The 25,995-nt window shown below is 38.0% G+C and overlaps 1 protein-coding gene and 1 pseudogene across 3 annotated transcripts in view; both read right to left on the bottom strand.

The window, feature by feature from the left end:
* Positions 1–25,995, bottom strand: part of LOC117347223 (next to BRCA1 gene 1 protein-like) — a 71,679-nt gene that overhangs the window by 27,729 nt on the left and 17,955 nt on the right. For 2 of the 3 annotated variants that reach the window (XM_033917842.1, XM_033917843.1), the window contains 4 exons: positions 23,277–23,351; positions 14,906–15,123; positions 14,472–14,639; positions 6,289–6,498 (listed from right to left, as the gene is read on the bottom strand). In XM_033917842.1, coding sequence (XP_033773733.1) covers positions 6,289–6,498; positions 14,472–14,639; positions 14,906–15,123; positions 23,277–23,351 — 671 coding nt within the window. The remainder of the gene's footprint in view (positions 1–6,288; positions 6,499–14,471; positions 14,640–14,905; positions 15,124–23,276; positions 23,352–25,995) is intronic. The other variant, XM_033917844.1, reaches the window with a different exon arrangement.
* Positions 16,557–16,709, bottom strand: LOC117347924 (annotated as a pseudogene).

Genomic DNA, 25,995 nt, shown 5'->3' on the forward strand with positions numbered 1-25,995 from the left:
CACAGCACAGCACTGAACCACCAGGCAAGCCCACTACAGTTACACTAAATCGCACACCTGTCAATCCTAGTTGGACACACAGAAACAGAGAAACATGATGGCAGATAAAGACCAAATGGCTCATCCAGTCTGCCCATCCGCAGTAACCATTATCTCTTCCTCTCTCTAAGAGATTCTATGTGCCTATCCCAGGCTTTCTTGAATTCAGACACAGCCTCTGTCTCCATCACCTCTTCCAGGAGACTTCCATGAATCTAGCACCGTTTCTGTAAAAAAGTATTTCCTTTGATTATTCCTGAGCTTTCACCTCTTAACTTCATCCTATGCCCTCTCACTCCAGAGCATCCTTTCAAATGAAAGAGACTCGGCTCATGTGCATTTGTATCACGTAGGTATTTAAACGTCTCTATCATATCTCCCCTCTCCCGCCTTTCCTCCAAAGTATACAGATTGAGATCTTTAAGTCTGTCCCCAAACACCTTATGACAAAGACTACACACCATTTTAGTAGCCTTCCTCTGGACCGACACCATCCTTTTTATATATTTTGAAGGTGCGGCCTCCAGAATTGTACACAATATTCTAAATGAGATCTCACCAGAGTCTTATAAAGGGGCATCAATACCTCCTTTTTTTCTACTGGCCATATCTCTCCCTATGCATCCTAGCATCCCATGGTCCAGGTAGACAACACCATCCACGTAGCCATGCATTTATTTCCAGGATTCAAGCTTGTCTGCATTGGCCTTTACCCTCAACAGGGAGGATGGATAAGAATACCACCTTCTTCACCCTCTCTCCCAGAGCTACAAAGTCACTTTTGATACATTTGCAGGGGTACCTGGCAGTATCGTTAGTGCCAATGTGGTTGAGCAGCATCAGGCTTGATGAGTCTTGGCAAGCTCTCTGTAACATCTTGGATTTTGGCACCAGGCAGATAGCATACCTCTTATGACATCATGTCTGGTCTACAAATGGATGCTTCTGTACCCCTAAGAAGGGAATCACCAACCACCACTACCTTATGCCTCTTTGTGGTCACAGGATCCAGTAATTTTGGGGATTTCAAGCTTTGGTCCTTCCTTCTCCTTGGGATGCTGTCATCTCCTCAACTTCCAGGACAGCATATCAATTCTTCAGTGCAAAGGTGGAGGGAGTCACAGTACCAAGCTTGCAGTGAGAATCTGTAATCTGAGTCCAGCTGTCTTCCCTCAGCACAGCCTCTTCTTCCCCACTGCTGGAAATCTTTTGACGCCTCATGAACCATTTCATCAATGTACCTCTCATTCTCACGGATGCTTCTCACTCTGGTCACTTTCTCTCTCAGTTCTTTTACTTCCTTCATGAGGGATTCAAGCTCAAGAAGGCTTGTACACGGAACTACTCCCTCTGCCTGGGTAACATTTTCTGTCTGCACAGAGACAAAAGTTGTAACCTGAGCAGCAGCTTTGGTGATATGATGTTTCCCAGCCATAATGTGGCGCAGAAGTACAGCAGACCCTCAATATTTGTGAGGGTTAGGGGCAGAGCCGGCCCACGAATAGGGAAAATCGTGAATAATTTTTGGGGCCGGCTCTGACCCACCCCCACCTCCCCAACCTTACCTGGTGGTCTAGCGGTGATGTGGAGCAGGAGCGATCTTCCTCCCTCCTGCCCTGTGCAGAACCGTCATCAAAATGGCTGTCGTGAGTTCCCGATGTCTACAGTGTAAAATGATTAATTCATTCTGTTTTCACTTATTGAATGTGTTTTAAAATGAATAAAGAATTAAAAAAAAAAAAGCAGCTCTGCGTTGGGGTGGGTGAGAGGAAATTAAATGAACACTAGAGCCTTTCCTCAATAGCTATATGTGCCCTAATCTGATATTATACCCTGAAATGCAACCTAAAACACTAGTCTAGACTAAAACACTGTTTTGTATTAAACCCTAACAGATCTCAAAGGCTACATTATTGCCTGATTTTGCTGAGCTAAAAAAGAACTACAATGATATAACCTACTGAAACTCAAGTTTACCTTTCCCATACAGTAGTTCACAGGTTGTTGAGCCTCTACAATCTCTCTCTTAGAACCAGGCTTACTGAGGGTTAGGCACTAGGTCAGCATTCCTTCCAAAGGTCACCTGTGCTAGTTCCTTAATGTCTGTGCTCCAATAGAATGGCCTGTGGATACTTCTTTTAGGAAATTACCTAATCCTTTTTTTAAACCCTGCTAACTGCTTTTACCATATTCTCTGACAATAAATTCAAGTCTAATTATGCAAAGAGTGAACAAACATGTCTTTCAATTTGTTTTAAATTTACTACTTAATAGCTTCATTGCATGCCCCCTAATCCTAGTAGTTTTTGGAAAACGTAAATATGCAATTACATCTACCCATTCATTACATTAATATTTATGAATTGCTAATATACCTCAATAAGAGCTCAACATAAGAACATAAGAATTGCTGCTGCTGGGTCAGACCAGTGATCCATTGTGCCCAGCAGTCCGCTCCCACAGCAGCCCTTAGGTCAAAGAACAGTGCCCTAACAGAGTCTAGCCCTACCTGCATATGTTCTGGTTCAGCAGGAATTTATCTAACTTTGTCTTCAATCCCTGGAGGGTGTTTTCCCCTATAACAGCCTCCGGAAGAGCGTTCCAGTTTTTTACCACTCTCTGGGTGAAGAAGAACTTCCTTATGTTCGTACGAAATCTAGCCCCTTTTAACTTTAGTGTGCCCTCTCGTTCTCTCTACCTTGGAGAGGGTGAACAATCTCTCTTTATCTACTAAGTCTATTCCCTTCATTATCTTGAATGTTTCGATCATTTCCCCTCTGTCTCCTCTTTTCAAGGGAAAAGTTTCTCTAATCTCTCACTGTACAGCAAATCCTCCAGCCCCCTTAACCAATTTAGTTGTTCTTCTCTGGACCTTTTCGAGTAGTACTGTGTCCTTTATGTACAGCGACCAGTGCTGGATGCAGTATTCAAGGTGAGGGCGTACCATGGCCCGTTACAGCGGCATGATAACCTTCTCCAATCTGTTCGTGATCCCCTTCTTAATCATTCCTAGCATTTTGTTTGCCCTTTTCGCCGCTGCCGCACATTGCGCGGATGGCTTCATTGACTTGTCGACCAGTACTCCCAAGTCTCTTTCCTGGGGGGTCTCTCCAAGTACTGCACTGGACATCCTATATACGTGTATAAGATTTTTGTTACCGACATGCATCACCTTACACTTACCCATGTTAAACCTCATTTGCCATGTCACGGCCTATTTCTCAAGTGTGCTTATGTCCCATTGCAGGTCTTCGTAATCCTCCTGCGTCTTCACTACTCTGAATAACTTTATATCGTCTGCAAACTTAATCACTCACTTGTACTAATTTCCAGGTCGTTTATAAATATGTTGAAGAGCACAGGTCCAAGCACCGAATCCTGTGGCACTCCACTCATGATGCTTTTCCAGTCCAAGCATTGTCCATTTACCCCCACTCTCTGTTTCCTATCTACCAGCCAGTTTTTAATCCACGTGAGTATTTCACCCTCAATTCCAAGGCTCGCAATTTTTCAAAGTAGTCATTCAAGTCGAACGCCTTCTGAAAATCCAGATATACAATGTCGACCGGGTCACCTTTGTCTATCTGCCTGTTTACTCCCTCAAAGAAGTGCAACAAGTTCGTCAAGCAAGATCTTCCTTTGCTGAAGCCGGGCTGGCTGGTCCTCATCAGATTATGTCTGTCAAGGTGATCAATGATGTGGTCCTTTATCAGCGCCTCTACCATCTTTCCCGTTACCGAGGTCAGACTCACCAGTCTGTAATTTCCCGGATCTCCCTTCGAACCTTTCTTGGAGATCAGCGTACCATTCGCTACTTTCTAGTCTTCCGGAATCCTTCCTGATTTGATCAATAGATTGGCTATTAGTTGAAGCAGTTCATCTATAGCCCCTTTCACCAGGAATCTATAGCCATCACCAGGAATTACAACTTTACATTAAAAATCAAAACAAGCAATGTTAGTGCATCAATTGCTTGGCTATTTTGCATGGGGCTTTACTAATCTGCATGGATTGGATTGACAGGAAAATGGGCGATCAAGAGGAAAAACGCTCAGACAGCAGTTTTGTGCATCAGTTTGGGAATCCAATCTGATCAATAAGGCGATCAGTAAGTTTTGTGCATCCCCCTGTTTGTCTTTATTGGAAGCTTCTATATCACTACTAATGACTGGAGTCAGTTCAGAGCGGTTTTCAAAGACTTCTATAATGGATTTTAAATACAGACTGTTGCCAGCCTTCTAGCTGCTTGGCTAGTGTATCATGTTTGCATTTGCATTATTACACTATTATATATGTATGTATTGTATGTTCACACAAGATTAGTTAACCATTCTAAATATGCTATATTTACACTCTTCTAAATAGGTTAACTGTTACAACTAAATAATCTATATTTACATGCATCCTAAATAGCTCTAGCAATGTGTACTTTATTCGTCCTTTTTACTCTCATCCTAGATAATTCTAGTTACACTCATCCTAATTTATTCTAATTCTGTTTACTATACTCAAGCTGAAGAGCCCTAGCTTTCATTCTGTTCTGCAGACTGTGATCAACAAATCAATTGGTGGTCTTCAAAAAGAGAAGACTGAGGCTCTAGTGAGGAAATTTCCACAGTACCAAGTTAGTACTTGCAAAACTGCTTGTTGAACCTACGATTCATTTTGAGAAGAACAATCGAAATCATAGTTACCAGATGCTAGCGTCCCACATTCGGTGTCAGCATCCAAGAGTCATCATAGACAGAGAATGACACGGGGACAAATTTTTTCCCGTCCCTGCAGGAACTCATTTTCCTGTCCCAGTGAGTTCTTTTCCTGTCCCTACCCCATTCCTGCAAGCTCCATCCTCATCTGCACAAGCCTCAAACACTTTAATATCATACATGTTCGAGGTTTCTGCGGTTAAGGCAGAGCTTACAGGAATGGGGTGGGGATAGCCACAAAACTCATGGGGACGGGGAAATTGAGTTCCTACGGGGACAAATTTGTCACCGTGTCATTCTCTCATCATAGACAATATACAAAAATCTTCTGCCCAGTTTGCAGCCAAAAAAGCAAATAAATTTTTAGGAAAGGGATGGTAAATAAGACCAAAAATATTATAATGCCTCTATATCACTCCATGGTGCAACCTTCCCTTGAGTACTGTGTTCAGATCTGTTTGCTGGATCTCAAAAATAGTGGAATTAGAAACGGTTCAAAGAGCGACCAAAATGATAAAGGGGATGGAACTCCTCTCATATGAAGAAAGGCTAAAGAGGTTAGGGCTCTTCAGGCTAGATAAGAGAAGGCTTAGGGGAGATATGATCAAGGTCTACAAAATCCTGAGTGGTGTAGAACAAGTAAAAGTGAATCAATTTTTACTCTTGGGAAGATTACAAAGACTAGGGGATACTCAGTGAAGTTATATGGAAATACCTTGAAAACAAATAGGTGGATATATTTTTTCACTGAACATATAGTTAAGCTCTGGAACTCGTTGTCAAGAGCAGTGGTAACAGAAGATGATGTGGTAACCAGGGCTGTGGAGTCGGAGTCGAGGAGTCGGAGTCGGAGGAAATTTCGGGTACCTGGAGTCGGAGTCAGAAGTACAAAAAACTGAGAAGTCGGAGTCGGAACATTTATCTACCGACTCCATTTTTGAACTTGGCATACCAATCACGAGCGATTCTTTCAGCTATAGCACCCACTATATACACAGCACAAATGTTGCGAGCAGCTTCTGCGGCCTTAGAACCTTGATTAAAAGCAAAAAGAAGGTGGTGTCGAAAATGCTCATTTCTCTCAACTTGACATTCCATTTTAACGATCTGAAAATTAACCAGTGCTGTGGAGTCAGAGTCGAGGAGTCGGAGGTACAAAAAACTGAGGAGTCGGAACATTTATCTACCGACTCCACAGCCCTGGTGGTAACAGTGGTTAGTGTAGCAGGGTTTAAAAAAAGTTTAGTCACACTCCTAGAGGAAAAGTCCATACTCTGCTAGTGAGAAAGACATGGGGGAAGCATGGAATGTTGCTACTATTTAGGTTTCTGCCAGGTACTTGTGACTTGGATTGGCCACTGTGGAAACAGATACTGGGCTAGATGGGATCACTGTCTGACCCAATATGGCTATCCTTATGTTCTTATGACTGCAAAGGGCAACCCAGATTCACATGTTATGGGCTACATCTTTCTGTAAAGCCACCATAAAGTACCCAAACATATGCATGCATGTCTGTGGCTTCCATCCTTTTGGTCCTTACGCCAGCATTGCAGGCTGCTGGTTCTCAGGTTTGGCTGCAGCCAGTTCTAATGCTTGCTCCGGGCAGTTAAAGGAGTCCCAGAGGCGCATCTTTCGGTGCAGTTTCAGCTGTTTCTTCAGCTCTTTCACTTCTGCCTTGTGTTGTTTCTTCTCCGCTCGCAGCCTCTGCTTTTCAGCTTTCAGGAATGATTTGTCCATCTGTTTCTGAAGCCTGTGATCAAAAGGCAGAGGAGAGGGAGGAAAGGTAAGAAAAATATTAAAATATACATGGACAACTAGAAAATATTGAACCACACAAATATTAAAAATAATAATAATTTATTTTTATATACCGCCATACCCGTGAGTTCTAGGCGGTTCACAACAGTTAAGCATAATACAAACAATGCAAATCGTTTGAAATTCGACAGATTAAGTGCATACAATATAAAAAGAAATACATGCATTATAGGAAGAATACAACAATGTTAAAATAAAGTAAACGTTAAAAGAATAAGATACATTAAAAACCCAACCTGTTAAATAATTGAGTTTTTAACCTGTTTTCTAAAATTGAGATAAGAAGAAGCTTCTAACACAATTTTGGCTAGCCATAAATTCAATTTGGCCGCTTGAAAAGAAAAGGTTCTCTCAAGGAACCTTTTATAATGACATAATTTTATTGAGGGGTATGCAAACAACACTGAACATAGTAACAAATATAAAGACTAAAATAGCTGATTGATATTTTTTCTTGTAATGTTGCATAACCAAACACCTCCTGTCCATAACAGAAAAGTCTAACATGATCCAGTTTGCTCATACCAGGTTAAGAAAGGGACATAGAATTCAAATTTTGCTACTCACCTATATTTAATGCCCATAAGTTTACTAAGTTAGTAGGCATCCTAAAATGCCCTCCCTAATAAAGGAATGCCAGAAGTCAAGCATATTTTCCATCTCTTTGCAATTTTTCACCTAACATGGTAGCAATATTTTTACAACATAACAAAACAGCAGAGAGGACAGCCCACTAATGGCCAGGAATAATTCTTAAGGAGCCAAACATACAAAAGTCTTTAATTAAACTCAGCACGAGCCATGTTTCAGCTGTTAGGCCTCTATCGGGAATTTAAAAACAAATTATTCCAACAAACATAAAATAAACCTATCAATCATATGTCCATAAAATCAATGGTGTAAATAACAAACATAAGTAAATAAGCAAAAACAAAGATATATAATAAAATACATAAAAGATATAATAAAACATATAAAAAAGTTATATATAAAAAATATATGAGAACGTGAACTCATATACAATCATAAATTGCCAAATAACCTAAATCTTTCAAATAAAAAACTATATTAAATATAGTGACATACAGAACACTTGTATATCTCATGTAGCACAATGTGCAAGATGAGAACACAGTAGAAAAAAAACAGCTGCTAAAAACAGTAGCCTCTGAATAAAAAGCAGAAAAACAAAAATAAAATTAAGTAAAACATGATTATTTACTGATTTAAAAAAAAAAGGAGTACAGTGAGCCCTCCGAATCCGCGGTTTCAGTATCCGCGGATTCGGTTATTTGCGATTTTAAAACAAAATTTTTTAAAATAAAGCTGCATTCCGGACCTTCCTCCCGGCATCCCAGACCTTACCTGGTATAGCAAATGGCTGTGGGGAGTCAAGAGACTACAGGAACTCACGGCAGCCATTTGCTATGAGTGATCTGCATGGGGCAGGAGCGTAGGAAGATCGCTCCTGCCCCGCTAGACCACCAGGTAAGGTCTGGGATGCTGGGAGGGAGGCAGGAGGGAGGCGGAGGTGGGTCACAGCCGGCCCAAAAGTTATTTGCGAATATTCAATATTCGCAGGCCAGCTCTGCCCCTAACCCCCACGAATACGGAGGGGGAAGTGTACTAATAACTGAATCATCAAAAATCAGCAAAATAGGACTGTATAAGAAAGCAAATATGTGAGAGAGATATACATACTTACCATAACAGATGTTATCCGGGGACAGCAGACATGTGGGTGATGCCATCCACGGAGCCCAGTATGGACAGAGCTAAAAGTGTACTGTCACTAATTTTTTTTTTTTTTTTTTAATAAATCTTTATTCATTTTAAATTTTACAGCAAGTGTTCAAAAATCCATTAACTAATATACAATTCCACTTGAAATTCTACAATTTTCACACAAAAAGAATTTACCCCAACCCATCCCACATGAAACATATTTTATAGATAAATATCACATAGTATAATAACTATATCATTCATTTTTATTTATCATTGAAAACTAAAAACCCACCCTCCCACCCAAACACATATATTAATTGGGGGAAAATACTAATTATTCATTATAATTTATTAATGGCCCCCATACATCCTTAAATTTATTAAAATATCATTTTTTAACAGCTAATGTTCTTTCCATTTTATACACGTGACACACCGAATTCCACCAAAAACAATAATTTAATCTTTTACAATCTTTCCAGTTATAAGTTATTTGTTGAATAGCAACTCCTGTTAAAATCATTAAAAGTTTATTATTATTAGAGGATAACTGACTTTTAGCTCTCATAGACATGCCAAATAAAATTGTGTCATATGACAATGCTACAGGATTCTCTAGCGTACAATTTATTTGATCCCAGATCGATTTCCAAAAAGCATTAATAAAAGGACAGTAAAATAATAAATGATCTAAAGTTCCAGCCTCAAGATGACAATGCCAACATCTATTAGACTTAGAGCAGTCCAATTTTTGTAAACGAACAGGGGTACACAGTGCTCTATCTAGTATTATTGGAAGAGTGTCTCTGAGCAACAAACCCTGTTTGGTGCATACCAACTATATAAGGAAGAGCCTTTGCCAAGCGCATGGCCAAAAGTTTGGCCAATAATTTACCATCAACATTAATCAAAGAAATAGGCCTGTAGTTTGAAACCAACATGGGATCTTTATTTGGCTTTGGCAAGACAATGGTCAACGATTCTTCCATAGTGCCTGAAATACAACCTTTATTTAGTTGATTCTGATACAAATTTAATAAATGAGGTAATAGGGTAATTTGAAATGCTTTATAAAACTCTACCGTAAAACCATCACCACCTGGAGCGGTCCCTACTCTAAGATATTTCAATGCTGTTTGTAATTCTTTTAGTGATATCGGTACTTCCAGACTTCTTTTTATATGATCAGGAACCTTCGGTCCTTCAATAAAATTTAAAAACTCTAAACCATCCTTTTCTTTATCTAAATAAGGCTCAGAAGAATACAGGTCTTTATAAAATTTTAAAAACTGCTTTAAAATAGGTCCAATTTGAAAATGAGTATCTCCTTTTTCATCTTTAATTGCACTTATTTTCGTCTTCCTTTTTTTTACTTTAAGATAATTAGCCAATAATCTTCCCGCCTTATTTGAATTACCATAATACAAAGCTTGCTGACAAAGAATATCTTTCCTAACCAATTTAGAAGAAATCTTATTATACTTACACTTAACTTTTAAAAGAGCTTGCAATGTAGAATTTTCCCATTTTCCAATCAATTTTGACTCCAAGAACTTAATTTCTTGCTCTAACTTGAAAAATTGCTTTTTTAGTTGTTTTTTAGTATAAGCTGAGAATGATATAATTTGTCCTCTCATGGTTGCCTTAAAGGCATCCCACAAGGTTTCTATAGAGACTTCTCCTGTACTGCTAATTTGAAAATCTTCATTAATTTTTAGTTGAAAATCTTCACAAAATTTTGGGTATGCAAGCAGTGCATTATCAAACCTCCAAACAGGCCTAACATTATCTTGATCAGTAAAATTTAAGCTAATCCACATACCACCATGATCTGATAAAATTATTGGATCTATAGAAGCTTGAATAACATTTTGTACTAACTTATCTGAAATGAAAATATAATCAATTCTAGAAAAAGATTTATGAACATGTGAACAAAATGAAAATTCTCAATCACTAAAATGAAGAATTCGCCAAATATCCTTTAAATTACAGGAATTTACAAAATTATCCAAACCTAATGACTTTAAAATTTTACTAGGTTTTTTTTTAATCTAATAAAGGGTCCATAACAGCATTAAAATCTCCTGCCACTATCAAATTACTAGCAGCCAGTGGTAGAACTATTTGTTGCAGAGTTTTAAAAAATTCAATTTGATTCGAATTAGGGGCATACACATTAAAAAGCGCCACAGTTCACATGCACCCATCTTCCTAGTTGATCTGCAGCCACCATATTAAACACTGCAGAGCACTTTTTGTTAATCAGAATAGCTACACCAGCTTTCTTCCCTACCGCAGGTGCAAAGAAACAATCCTTCACCCAATTACCAATTAATTTCTTTGATTCATCTCCAGTAAGGTGAGTCTCCTGTATAAAACAAACATCCGCATTCTGCTGTTTTAAATATAATAGTGTCTTTTTTCTTTTTATCGGATGATTAAGGCCATTAACATTTAAAGAAAAAATTTTGAAATCCATTATACAAAATGAAACATAATAATTACATATATCCACATAATAATTATTAAATAATCTTTTCCCCCACTCTGAAAATCTAAATTAATCCCCACCCCTTTTCCAAAAACCCTTCCACTACTCCCCCAACCCACTCCCCCCCCCCCCCCGGCAATATAACAGTGCCAACTTTGAAACGCACATACTAGATCAGGTGAATGAAAAACTCCCTCCAGGCCAAGCTCATAATAATTCTCATAAATACATTAATCATCCTAAATAATATAATGTAAGTCATTTATTAACCAAAAATCACTTAAATTCTATTCTCAATCAGTAGTTTTCCACTTTTTTTCCCTAATGATTAACATAAGAAGATATTTGCTATATTCATACAAAGAATATTCTTCTTCTATTTAACAATATAGTTAAATCTCCATAAGAACATAAGAATGACTCAATTAGCGAAATTAAACCCTATAAATATTCCCCTTTACCCCTTCCATTCCAAAAACAACATACTCCAATCACCATGCACTCAAATCACCACTCATTAACATACAAAATCCAACATACTACCCCTCATAATGCTTACTTCCACATTCACTCAGACTACAAGACATCCTTCCACACATAGACTTGAAAACAAGTAAGAGATTATACCCCAAAATAAAAACATGTCGAGCTCATCACAAAATAAATTTTGAAAATAAATTTTGTTACAAAGGCAATTAAAGAATCTATATTCTATTATAATGATACCATGTAATCTTAAATAAACACAAAGCCATTACATTCTTTCACTTTCAACATGTGACTAATGTAATGTTGTTTTATTTATTTATACTTTTTTTTTTTTTTCAACCAAAATACCCCATTTTCTATGAAACTTCAGGCTCATACCACCATGGAAGATTCATAATATGGTATATGACAAAATCACTCTTTGCCAGTATTTTGACAGAACACCAAAAAATTAATTATGCTACACATAGAATATAGCAAGCCAGCAAACTTTTCCAAAGCGTAGCATATAATAACCTTCCATTTTCAACATCTCCAGGCACTCTCAATGCAGCGATTCATCCGATCTTCTGAAAACTATCTTCAAGTTCTTTTAAATCCAAGGTGCAGCATCCACAGAACTCCATTTAATTTCCTATGCAGCACCATTCTTTAAATTGGGCAAAGGTCAGATTTAAAGTATAAGGCAAAGTGAGGATCTAGCCGTATCATACAAGTGACCCTCACAGTCTCAGTACTGCACATCATGCCTCACATCTCTCTCCATATTGCCATATCCTTTCACAAATCTTCCATTATTGTTTATCCTTTTAAACTTCCACCGACCTTTTTATAATAGAAACAGGAACCAAAGAATGACTAACTTTCCAGTATATCACTGCAGCAAACAACTGTTATAAATGAGCATGTGTCTTTGCCAGAATGTTGAGCCCTTTTCAAAATTAACTATATCGATTCAATGTTGAAGGATTATTAATCTTGTTATAATCAATTCCTCAGAGAAAAATGTTTAAAGGTATCGATACAAAATAAATAAACAGAAACAATAATAAAAAGAAAAAGAAATACAGATACCAAGATATCCTTCAAGAATCCATAGGCAGATCATATTGATCTAAAAATTCCTTCAATTTAACTGCCTTTTCAAAATTAAAAGTTTTGTTTTTATAGGTCACCCTCATAGTTGCCGGGTATACTAGACCATATACCTTGCACCTAATGCTCTTAGCTGAGGATGCAAATCCAAAAGCTGCTTCCTTCTATAAGCAGTAGCTTTTGCGAAGTCTGGAACTATAAAGATTTTTGAATCCTGGCACTTGAGATTTTTGTTATCTTTAGCTAATTTTATAATTTCTGCGACCTGCTGGTGCCGAAGCAGCTTGAAAATCAGTGGATGGGGACCCTTTTGATTATTTGATCTTTTTGATGGGATCCGGTACATCCTTTCAATTTCTAACGGAAAAGAACTTTTCAACGGTAAATTTTTGGTATGAAGTTCATCAAAAACGCTATAGGATCGTTCTTTTCAACACCTTCTGGCATCCCAATCAAATGTAAATTATTTCGCCTTTCTTGGTTCGACAAATCCTCCAGTTTGTTTTCTTAATATGTCTATTTCTTTATGATCCTTTTTATATGTCATCAATTCTGCCTCTGACTTTTCAGCGCGCTTCTCTAACTGCTCCATCTTAAAATCAACCGCCTACATTCTTTTTGTCAGATTCTCCACTTCCTCTTTAACCTCCTTTATGTTCTTAGCACTATCTAGCACAATTTCTTTAATTTTCTTCAGCTCTTTCATTAAATCTCTATTTTCAATTTCCTTCGATGGCAAAGGGACCGTTGACGGGGAGACCGATTCCAGCTTCAACCTCTTTACACTTCCCGCACCTAATCCCACAGAACTGCTTTTATTATGTTTGCCCGAAGCCATTTTAACAATAAATCCAATCTTTCAACATGACTTACACAAATTTTAATTAACTTATATTAACAAAATTAGCCTTTCACCGCGGAGCCACTCATTCACCCGACCATCCCAGTACCCCGCGAAGCCACGCCCCTCATCACTAACTTCTTAAAAAGTTTTGAGACTGCCCACATTGCTCATGCATAAGTGCCTTCCCATCAGACGTCTGCTCAGTTCCGTAAGCAAGCTAAGAAGCCAACCAGGGGAGGTGGGACGGATGTGAGAATATCTGCCTGCTGTCCCCAGATAACACCTTTTACGGTAAAGTAACTGTGCTTTATCCTTGGACAAGCAGGCAGCATATGGGACTCCCTAGCTTACTGAACGGTATTGGTGGGAGAGTTGGCCTTTAGGAAGAAAATAAATTCTGCAAAACCGCTTGGCCGAAATGACTATCTCATCTGGAATAGGATTCTAGACAGTAGTGAGATGTGAATTGAGCACAAGTAGCTGCTTTGCAGATATCTTCAATGGAAGTGGAATGCAAAAAAGCCACTGATGCTGCCATAGCTCGGACCTTGTGTGCAATGACACGTCCCTCGAGGTGCAGCCCAGCCCAGCCCAAGCATACCAGAAGGAAATGCAGGCCGCTAAACACGTGGAAATAGTTCATTTGGTTACAATCTATTAGGATCAAAAGAGATGAACAGTTGAGGTGAAGACCTATGTGTCCACAGAAAAGTTCTCTAAGTTGTGAAATCTGGAAATTAATGTGAAAAACAAGAAAATCTATTTCTGGAAAAGGGCAATAAACATATGGAAAACGTGATGGGAAAGCAAAAAAAAACACAGGAGCTCAAAAAAGCCTGAGACAAGTACAGAAAGAGGAAGGAAGTGGGGTTAGGACAAGAAAAGCTGGTGATCAAGTATAACAGAAGGTAAGGAGAATGAGCCGACTGGATGGGTCAAGTGGTTCTTCTCTGTCATCACATCCTATCCTTTCCTCTATGATTTCCCAAAGCCACTGGAAAGTAGCTGAATGGAATCTCGGGGTCATAAACCATTCTTTAACAGACTGCCTTGTAAATTAATACTGGAGGCTAGCACCCACTAAATTTCATGTTTCAGGGCATCATTTGCTGTTCTTTTTCACAAACTTTTCATAAATACTATAGGGCCCCAGACTTCAGCTAGTGTCCTTCCCAGCCTTATAGGTTTTTGAAAACTCAGCACAGTGTTGAGTCACCCACCTGAGCACAGCAGAAAAGATGCTCTTGCCACTTACCTGACTTGCTCCAGGTTTGATGGAGGACGGGGAGCAGGACACTGCCTGAGACTGCAGGAACTGGATGTGCTCTGCAGAGGTCTGCGCAGCTTCAGGAAGCTGTGGTTCAAGTCATGGGCATAAACTCCACCTTCACATGTCTCACAGATATTGTACATAGGACACATGCTGACGGGAGAAATATTTAAAAAAATATCAGTTCTACATTCTCTAAAGATATTCCCAACAAATAATGTGTAAGGTTCCTTAATACACTGATCAATTATTCCAGTGAATTAACTAAGTATTTTCAGCTATTTTTATGTGGCTGACCCAAACACCCAGTGACACAGGACCTGAATTTGATGGGAAATAGAGGTTATAGATCAGTCACTCGTGTTTCTGTTGTTTTTTTTATCTGTGAAAAGAGCCCCTTACAACACGCCCATGCATACCTGCACTGGTAGCGTATTCCAATCACTGGTTTTTGACAGTTACTGCAGACTAGAAGCCAGTCGTAGGGGTTGCTCTGTATGGACCGGGAGTCTGGAGCCTGAACGGACACTAATGTAGTGCTGCTGGACGTATCCTCTGGCCGATTCTGGAAGTCGGGCACTTTGCTGAATCTCCCAACCAGTTTTTCCACTGTGTCCTGCATCACCTCCTCCCAAAACTGATAACAAGGAAGTGAGAGGATCAAGAAATAAGCCAAAGATAGAACACAAAAACATTTCACTTCATTCCCCACGCATCCTCTCAAGTGTTTCAAGTTCTCAAAAACAAAATATTTCTGTTCATTCAACAGTTTAACCAACCTCACTCATTTAATATTATTTCACAGTTTTATTATCACTGCAAATATTATATAACAAGGATGTTAGGTAATTTGCAGAATGAACTTCAAAAGAGTTTGGGATGTGCAGAAGAAATAAAGAAAAACAGTTGATCAGTACAGTTTTCCCTAAATTGCAGTTTTGTGACACTACAGATCCTGCATTACGTGGTCTCCAATGCAATTTAAAAGAGGGCCTTACTGATAATCTTTTCTGAAAGTGAACCCACTCTTTCTTAAAATAAAAAAAAGATTCCAGGGTGTTTTATCCCTTCAACCTGTTTTAATAATGCTATTCCCCAGTACCTCTGTTCTACACCTCTCCTCCTCTACACACACATACCCCTCTGTGCAATTATGACATTATTCCAGAGTCTGAAAACCAAACAGAGAAAATGATATGTGATATCTTCAGTTAAAAAACTGTTTTTTCCATAAATAACAGCATCAAAGTTCACCTCCAAAAGCACTTTTCAAAAAATATATTTGGTTAACGGATGCTAGGGTCCACCTTAGGGGTTAGCACCCAAGAAAAGGATCTGGGCATCATTGTAGACAATAAGATGAAACCTTCTGCCCAATGTATAGCAGCGGACAAAACAGCAAACAAGATGCTAGGAATTATTAAAAAAGGGATGGTTAACAAGACGAAGGATGTTATAATGCCCCTGTATCGCTCCATGGTGCAACCTCACCTGGACAGTTGCATTCAATTCTGGTCTCCTTATCTCAAGAAAGATATAGTGGCGCTAGAAAAGGTTCAAAGAAGAGCGACCAAGATGATAAAGGGGATGGAACTCCTCTCGTATGAGGAAAGACTAAAATGGTTAGGGCTCTTCAGCTTGGAAAAGAGACGGCTGAGGGAAGATAGGATTGAAGCCCACAAAATCCTGAGTGGAGTAGAACGGGTACAAGTGGATCGATTTTTCACTCTGTCAAAAATGACAAAGACTAGGGGACACTCGATGAAGTTACAAGGAAATACATTTAAAACCAATAGGGGGACATTTTTTTTTTTCACTCAGAGAATAGTTAAGCTCTGGAACGCGTTGCCAGAGGTTATGGTAAGAGCGGATAGCGTAGCTGGTTTTAAGAAAGGTTTGGACAAATTCCTGGAGAAAAAGTCCATATAGTCTGTTATTGAGAAAGACATGGAACAAGCCACTGGATTGGTAGCATGGAATGTTGTTACTCTTTGGGTTTTGGCCAGGTACTAGTGACCTGGATTGGCCACCTTGAGAATGGGTTACTGGGCTTGATGGACCTTTGGTCTGACCCAATAAGGCTATTCTTATGTTCTTTTTTTTTTTTTTTTTTTCGACTATATTTCAAGTCGTCACGGCGGGGTATTGGGAAAAGTTTTCAATTAGCAATAATCACGCCTCGGATAAACCTCATTGGCTACGATACTGCCACTGCGCAATTAAATGGAGCTGGCGGAGGGTGGTGGCGGACTGGGGAAGGAGGAATTGGTGGCAAGTCGGCTTGGGGACGGATTCATTGACTTGTCGACCAGTACTCCCAAGTCTCTTTCCTGGGGGTCTCTCCAAGTATTGCACCAGACATCCTGTATTCGTGTATAAGATTTTTGTTACCGACATGCATCACCTTACACTTATCTACGTTAAACCTCATTTGCCATGTCGCAGCCCATTTCTCTAGCATGTTTATGTCAAGTTGCAGGTCTTCGCAATTCTCCTGCATCTTCACTACTCTGAATAACTTCGTATCGTCTTCAAATTTAATCACATCACTCGTCGTACCAATTTCCAGGTCGTTTATAAATATGTCGAAGAGCACGGGTCCAAGCACCGAACCCTGATGTGACGCTTTTCCAGTCCCAGTATTGTCCATTTACTCCCTCTCTCTGTTTCCTATCCGCCAGCCAGTTTTTAATCCACGTATTTCACCCTTGATTCCATGGCTCGCAATTTTTTGAAGTAGTCATTCATGCAGAACCTTGTCGAACGCCTTCTGAAAATCCAGATATACAATGTCGACCGGGTCACCCTTGTTTATCTGCCTGTTTACTCTCTCAAAGAAGTGCAGCAAGTTCGTCAAGCAAGATCTTTCTTTGCTGAAGCCGTGCTGGCTGGTCCTCAGATTGTGTCCATCAAGGTGATCAATGATACGGTCCTTTATCAGCGCCTCTACCATCTTTCCGGGTAGCGAGGTCACACTCACTGGTCTGTAGTTTCCCGGATCTCCCTTCGAAGCTTTCTTGAAGATCGGCGTAACATTCGCCACTTTCCAGTCTTCCGGAATCCTTCCTGATTTGATCGACAGATTGACTATTAGTTGAAGCAATTCAGCTATAGCCCCTTTCAGTTCCTTGATTACCCTCGTATGGATGCTATCCGGTCCAGGGGATTTATAGTTTTTAAGCCTATCAATCTGCCTGCATACCTCTTCTAGACTGACCATCAACCCTGTCGGTTTCCCATCTTCATTTCCTGCGTATAGCCTGTCGGCTTCCGGTATGTTGTGTACTTCCTCTTCAGTAAATACAGACGCAAAAAATGTGTTCAGTTTGTCAGCTATGACTTTGTCCTCCTTTAGCACTCCCTTTATTCCATGGTCATCCAACGGCCCCACCGCTTCCTTCGCGGGTTGTTTCCCCTTAATATAATCGAAAGAACTGCTTGAAGTTTTTTGCCTCCTTGGCTATTTTTTCCTTTTGGTCTCTTTTGGCCCCTCTTACCGCCTTATGGCACCTGCTTTGATGTTGTTTGTGCTTTTTCCAGTTTTCATCTGTTTTTGACCTTTTCCATTCCTTCTTTGCTGACCTGATGGAGAGGATAACACTTGAAAACTGTAGCCCAGTTAAAAGGTATCACATAGAACTTGTTTTTTGATCCTTTTTTTTTTCCATTATTTTTTATTTTCAAATTTTACATAAAGTGTACAAAATATTAAAATACAATTGATAAATACATAGTATCACTTTTATATCTAATACATTATATATCTAAATTTGATTTTCCCCCTCACCCTCCCCCCACCCTTTTATTACTTTAATATATAATATTTTTAATTTTCAAATTTTATAGAAAGTGTACAACATGTTAGAATACAATTGATGAATATTCAATAACATTTTATATCTAATACAATATATTCTAAATATATTTTATCCCTTCTCCCTCCCCCCACCCTTCTATTACTTTTCATTCATACATTGCATATTATATAATATATTATAACATATTATGTAGAAATTATTTTCTTTACCCCCCCTCTATGTGTGTCATAAAAAAGATCCCTAAAAGAAGAAAAGAAGAAGAAAAATTCTACTATTTATTCATTACAGTATTTTGCCAATGGCCCCCATATTTTTATAAATTTAGTATATGTCCCCCTTTGTATTGCTATTGTTCTTTCCATTTTGAATATATGACATATTGTATTCCACCAAAATGTATAATTTAGGTTGTTGTAATTCTTCCAGTTATTAGTTATATGCTGAATGGCAACCCCTGTCATAATTAATAAAAGCTTGTTATTTTCTGGTGAAATTTGACTTTTTTTCCTCATCATCATTCCAAATAATATTGTGTCATATGATATTGCAATATGATTTTCCATCAATTTATTAATTTGTGGCCAAATTGAATTCCAAAAAGTTTTAATATAGGGACAATGATACAATAAATGATCTAGTGTCCCTGGTTCTAGATTACAGTGCCAGCATTTATTTGACTTAGAACTGTCTAATTTTTGCAAACGTGTAGGGGTCCAAAAAGCTCTATGTAATAAGAAGAACCAAGTTTGTCTCATAGATGCTGACACTGTACATCCCATTCTCCAAGACCAAATTAGTGGCCATTGAGATGCATTAATCTGATGTCCAATCTCAATGCTCCAAATATCTCTTAGACCATTTTTTGGTTTTTTGTTCAAATATCCAGATATTAATTTATACCACAATGCGGCTTGATGTCCTAGGAAGTCTGCTTGAAAACATAAGAACTTTAAACTATATTGATAATGTTTTCCATTCAGGGAACCCAACCTGAATGGCCTGCTTCAATTGCAACCATTTAAAACTTTGTGTTTTATTAAAACCAAATCTATTTTGCAATTGTGAAAAATCCAGCAGTTTACCTTCTGAAATAACATCGTCTAGAGATCTAATGCCTGCAATAATCCAGTTCTTCCAAAGGATTTGAGCTCCGCCAATTTTGATCTTGGAGTTTATCCATATAGATTGATTAGTTGATTTGTTTATTGGGATAGGTGTTAATTTATCAATAAATCTTAACGTTTTCCAAGTATCCATTAATATTTTATTTTCTCTGTATCTTCTAGGTATGTTAATACTTGGCAGATGAACTAAATTTAGGGGAAACATAAGGCGCCATTCCAAATATAACCAATCCGGTGCATTATCCATAAGTTCTGGGAGGATCCAATACATACCCTGACGTAGAATATAGGCTTGATGGTACCTATAGAAATTTGGAAAATTTACCCCTCCCTCCTTAATTGATTTTTGCAAAGTTACTAAAGCTATTCTAGGTGTTTTACCAAGCCAAAGAAATTTTGTTAAAATGCTATTAAGCTTTTTATAAAAGGACCCCTGAAAATACATAGGTATCATACTCATTTGGTAGCAAACTACAGGTAATATCATCATTTTAATAGTTTGAACTCTTCCCCACCAAGAAATATGTAATGGGTTCCATTGTTCACATAACTCCGTAACTTTTTTTAATACATATTTTTCATTCTCTTTTACAGTATCTTCAATTGTATTTTTAACTTGTATGCCAAGATATTTAAATCCTTCTTCTTTCCATATGAATGGAAAAGTATCAAATAATCCTTTTACACAATGAACATTCAAGGGTATAATTTCAGACTTATTCCAATTAATTTTATATCCTGAGAATTTACCAAACTTATCAATTAATTCCAATAAAGAAGATAAGGTTGACTCTGGATTTCTCAAATAAAGTAAAATATCATCAGCATAAGCCGAAATTTTATATTCCATATCTGAATATGGAATACCTTGTATCTCCCTTGTTTGCTGTATTGCTAACAATAAGGGTTCTAATACAACATCAAATAACAAAGGAGATAAAGGACAACCTTGTTTAACTCCCCTCTGCAATTGAAAACCATCAGATATCTTATTATTAATATTTAGTCTTGCAATCGGGAAGCTATACAATGTTTTTACCATTTGTATAAATCCGGAACCTATACCAAACCATTCTAAAGCCTGATACATAAAATTCCATTCTACCCTATCAAATGCTTTTTCAGCATCTAATGAAACTGAAAAAGCCGGTTCATCCATTTTTTTTGATAAGTTTAGCATGTGAAATAATAGTCTAGAGTTATTAGAAGAATGTCTTTTAGTAACGAAACCCGTTTGATGCATGTCTATAATATGTGGGAGAGCTTTGGCTAATCTCAAAGCCAAAATTTTTGCCAAAAGTTTATTATCAACATTTATCAAAGATATAGGCCTGTAGTCCGAAACCAAAGTAGGATCTTTATTTGGCTTAGGCAAAACAATTATTATTGATTCAGCCATAGTACCTTTAATATTACCTTTTATAAGTTGTGTCTGATATAAATTTAGTAGATGTGGGGAAAGGATATTTTGAAATGTTTTATAAAATTCTACTGTATAACCATCACCACCTGGAGCGGATCCAACTCTAAGAGATCTCAATGCTGTTTCTAATTCTTTTAATGATATAGGTTCATCTAAACTCCGTTTTATATGATCAGGAACCTTAGGTCCATTAATTAAATCTAAAAATTTTTTTCCATCTTTTTGTCTCTCCAAATAAGGTTCAGAAGAATACAGGTCCTTATAAAATTTTAAAAATTGTTTTAATATTATATTTGTTTGATTTGTTATTATCCCGTTATCGTCTTTTATTCCATTAATATTAGTTCTTCTTTTTTTTGCTTTAAGATAATTTGCCAATAATCTCCCCGCCTTATTAGAATTTCCATAATACATTGTTTGTTTGGAAAACAAATCTCTTCTTATCATTTTTGAAGTTAATTCATTATATTTACCTTTTGCTTTCAAAAGAGCTTGCAAAACTTCATATTCCCATTTACTTACCAATTTAGCTTCTAATATTTTTATTTCTTTTTCTAATTCTATATATTGTATTTTAATCTGTTTCCTAATAAAAGCTGAATATGATATAATATTACCCCTCATAGTTGCTTTAAATGCATCCCATACGTTCTCTATAGATGTATCCTCCATTAAATTTATTTGAAAGAAATCGTTAATTTGTGTTTTAAAATTTTCCAAAAATTTGTCATCCACAAGCAATGCATTATCAAATCTCCAAAGAGGTCTACCATTCTCTAATTGATCTAATTGTAATTCTATCCATACTCCCGCATGATCCGAAATAATAATAGGATCTATGGAAGCTTTAATCACCTGTTGCACTTTATTTGTTGAAACAAAAATATAATCTATTCTTGAAAATGATTTATGAACCTGTGAACAAAATGAAAATTCCTGATCATTAAAATGAAGAATACGCCATATATCTTTCAAATCACATGATTGAACCAAATTATCTAAACCTAAAGATTTTATATTTTTACCTGGTTTTTTATCCAATAATGGATCCATTACAGCATTAAAATCTCCAGCCACTACTAAATTAGAAGCAGCCAGTGGTAACAACATATTCTGTAATTTTTTAAAAAATTCTGATTGATTCGAATTAGGGGCATATATATTGAACAACGTCAGGGTATCATTTCCCATACCTATATCAATATGTATCCATCTTCCATGTGGATCTGAATTTTTTACCTTAATCTTGGCCATACATTTTTTATTTATAAGTATTGCTACCCCTGCTTTTTTACCCTCTGCTGGAGCAAAAAAACATTCCTTTACCCACCCTCCCGATAGTTTCTGTGATTCCTTTATACTAAGATGGGTCTCCTGTAGACAGTAAATATCCGCATTTTGCTTTTTTAGAAATGTTAATACTTTTTTCCTTTTGATTACGTGATTTAGGCCATTGACATTAATAGAATATATTTTAAAAGACATTATACATTTTAATATTTCTCATTATAATCTTTCTCTCCTCTTCTTTCATTTTTAGAATCCAAAAAATGTTTTTCACGACACACATATTTACCCCTAAAATATCTAATCCCTTGTATATTTTTTCCTTAATCATTTTAGTAAATACTCTCATTTTCCCTCCCTTTCCCACCCAATATAATGGCTGCTTAAGGATACACATTGGAACTGTAACCCGAACATTCTCCTCCCCTCTAGGCAATCAATATTCAATCAAATTTCCCTTCTATCTATCTATATTAAGCTTTTTTTGATCCTTATTGTCACATTAGAAAAAAGAAAACATGTCATGCAATGCTGAGAAAATATGACATGCTATAAAGTCTTACAACAGAATGTGTCTGCTCATGAGGTCAAGAAACTAAGTTGAAAACCCATCCATCCCTTCACCAACCTCATCCTAATATCTCCTCATTTCCCATTTATTTTTCAAAAAGGTGATACCGAGTGGCCTTTTCCAGGGCCAGCATTGCCACTGAAGATTCCTCCATCACTGAAGTGGCTGACCAGGTTTTGATGTTCTCCTTATCTCTTGTCATCAGGAATAATAAAGTAGCACTTCTTACTTGTATCTAGCTCCTCCTTGTGACTTTGATCTAAAATCTGAATGTATGGAGCCTTGCAATCCTACAAGACCTGCTAGTATTGAATATTTGGAGTTCAGACTGAAACCAGCAGCAGAGGAGATAAAAACTGCTCTTTTGGTATTAGTGAGAGGGAAGGGGAAGAAAGAAGAGCATATGAGCAGGGGGAGTAGGGTAGGGGTAGGTGAGAGAAGGCTCATACATGCCAATTTCCCATAGTTTCCAAGCTCTCTTCTCCTTAATAAAAACTTTTCAAATGGGAGAGAACAGCAGTTAGCAACAATAACCAGTCTATTTTACAAAGAACTAAGACAACCTACCTTTGTCATGTAACTGGTGAACCAATCAGGGGGCTTTTCACTAGGGTGGTTATCCCGGTCCATAACTGGCTTGTCCTGTAGAGAGAGAAAAAAAAGTCAACTCTTAAAAACAGATGAAATTTCTTAGTAGTCATCCACTCAAATACCACAAATTGTCTGAATGGTGATGGTGGCAAAAATAAAAATGCCGATTGCATCCCCTGAATGAAAATTATGTTTGTCCCACTGAAAAATAAAGGAAAGGTGGGCTATAAAGAGTAGATGCAAAGAATTTTGTTCCTCCCCCAGACAAATAAAAACCAAGATTTTGACAAAGTTCCTTGTGAGAAGCTCCTGAGAAAATTAAAGAGTCACAGGATAGGTGGCAAAATTTAGTTTTGGTAGGGTAAAATGGTCATTTTTCTCAAATGGAGTCTATATACCTTCATTTTATATCAGTCACAGTATGTACGCAAACAATTTTATTCACTTTTAAGTGTCAGACTGATCTATTTGTGTTGTTATTTAGTTATGTTTCTGTTTTTAAAGTTTTTTCACTGTTGCTGTAAAATTTATATACCCCATGGATCATGACACTTTAGTCCAGTTATTTATTTATTTTTATATTAAATTTTTATTATATTTATGTTTATCTTCATACATGTTTATATAGACTCCTGAGGCAGGCCCATTTGGGCCGAAACACGATCGTGTCGAGTCTCCCATTCTCCCAGACCCTGGTTTACCTAACCCAGACCCAGGATCCAAAACCGACCTAAGCTGGAAACAATTCTCAACAATAGACTGGCAAACCTTTAATACTTACTACAACAAATACACCCACTCCTTCTGCAAATTGGACACATGCCCACCAAATATCATGAAAACCGCCCCGAGCCTCTTCAAAACAAACATGATGAGATGGGTTAACTCCCTACTGTCCACAGGAAACTTCCCGCCAGAGCAAGGCCACATTATGATTACCCCTATCATAAAAAACACAAAAGAATCACCAAATTCCCCATCAAACTACAGACCGATTGCAAGCATCCCCTTATTCACCAAAATAGCAGAAGGGATGGTACAAGCTGAGTTCTCCGCATACCTAGAGAAATTCAACATCCTAAGCGACAACCAATCTGGCTTCCGCGCGGATCACAGCACTGAAACCATCATAGCCGCCCTTCTTGACCATCTCCACACGCTCTTTAGTCAAGGCTCTAGTGCCTTAATCATACAACTAGATTTGAGCAGTGCCTTTGACCTGGTCGACCACACCATTCTCCTGGAATGCCTGGCACACATTGGCATCTCCGATCAGGTCCTCAACTGGTTTCAGGGGTTCCTAATAAATAGATCCTACAAGGTACTCAAGAATAACTCTTTCTCTTATAGCTGGGACAACATCTGCGGTGTCCCGCAGGGCTCCCCCCTATCCCCCACTCTGTTCAATATCTACCTGGCCTCCCTAGGTAACCTCCTACATACCCTCAAGCTGAAATTTTTCATCTACGCAGATGACATCACAATAGCCATCCCTCTAACCAGTTTTTTACCAGAATTACTCGAATACATCCTCAACCAGATTTAACTCTGGATGCTATCATTCAGACTGAAACTAAACCCTGATAAAACAAAATTTGTTCTAGCCACCCCCAAAGATAAAATCAGGGACACTACAATACAACTGAAAGGAATGACTTTCCCCCTCGAACATACCTTAAAAATCTTGGGAGTCACATTTAACAAAAATTTATCCCTAGAATATCACACCGACCTCATAGTCAAGAAATGCTTCTCGGCACTCTGGAAACTCCGCACTATAAAAAAATACTTCGATGACACCTCGTTCCGCCTTCTAGTGCAAGCCTCCATTCTAAGCATCCTAGACTACTGCAATATTATCTACCTGAACTCCACGAAGAAAATTACCAGGAGACTAAAAATGATCCAGAACACCGCCGTTCGCCTCATCTATGGCCTAAAGAAATGGGAACATATCACCCCGTTCTACCACCAACTCCACTGGCTGCCTTTCGAATCCAGAGTGCTCTTCAAGTTCGCATGCTTCTGTTACAAATCGGTAAATGGCTATTCACCAAGATACATCAATCCCCACTTTAACCTCTACTGCTCCTACAAGAAATCCCGCAGAATTCAGCTGTTCGCCTTCCCTTCGCTAAAGCTGTGTCACCTCAAAAGATTCCTAGACAAAACTTTCGCCTTCCAAGCAGCCAAGCTGAACCCATGGCTAGCCCAAATGATACTGGAGGCCCCCACCTACCTCGGCTTTAGAAAACTACTCAAAACCCACCTATTCAGCAAATAAGACCCCTAACTGCCCCCTTCCGGTAATCGCCTGACCTTTGCCCGGCTCAGCTCCTCCTTCTTGATCACTTCTTTCCCCCCTCTCTTCTACCCTCCTCCTTCTTCATCTGCCAAACTCGGCTAATTATGTTTTAAGCCTGATATATTGTTGTAAATCTGTATGTCAATGCGGATCCTAACCTAATTGATGTAAACCGCCTAGAACTCGTTGGGTATGGCGGTATATAAGAATAAAATTATTATTATTATTATTAATACACAATAAAAGGCACTGAACACCAGAAGTCTCCTTCGCTGTTTGTTCTCTACTTTCCAAGCAGGATGAAGACTGCCATTTTTCTCCCTTAATGAGTTCCTTCTAATTCCACATAAATTAAAACCAGAGAGAAATCACATTTAAGGCTTTACTCAT

The sequence above is a fragment of the Geotrypetes seraphini genome, chromosome 13, assembly GCF_902459505.1.
Source record: "Geotrypetes seraphini chromosome 13, aGeoSer1.1, whole genome shotgun sequence".
In the NCBI taxonomy this organism is placed as follows: domain Eukaryota; kingdom Metazoa; phylum Chordata; class Amphibia; order Gymnophiona; family Dermophiidae; genus Geotrypetes; species Geotrypetes seraphini.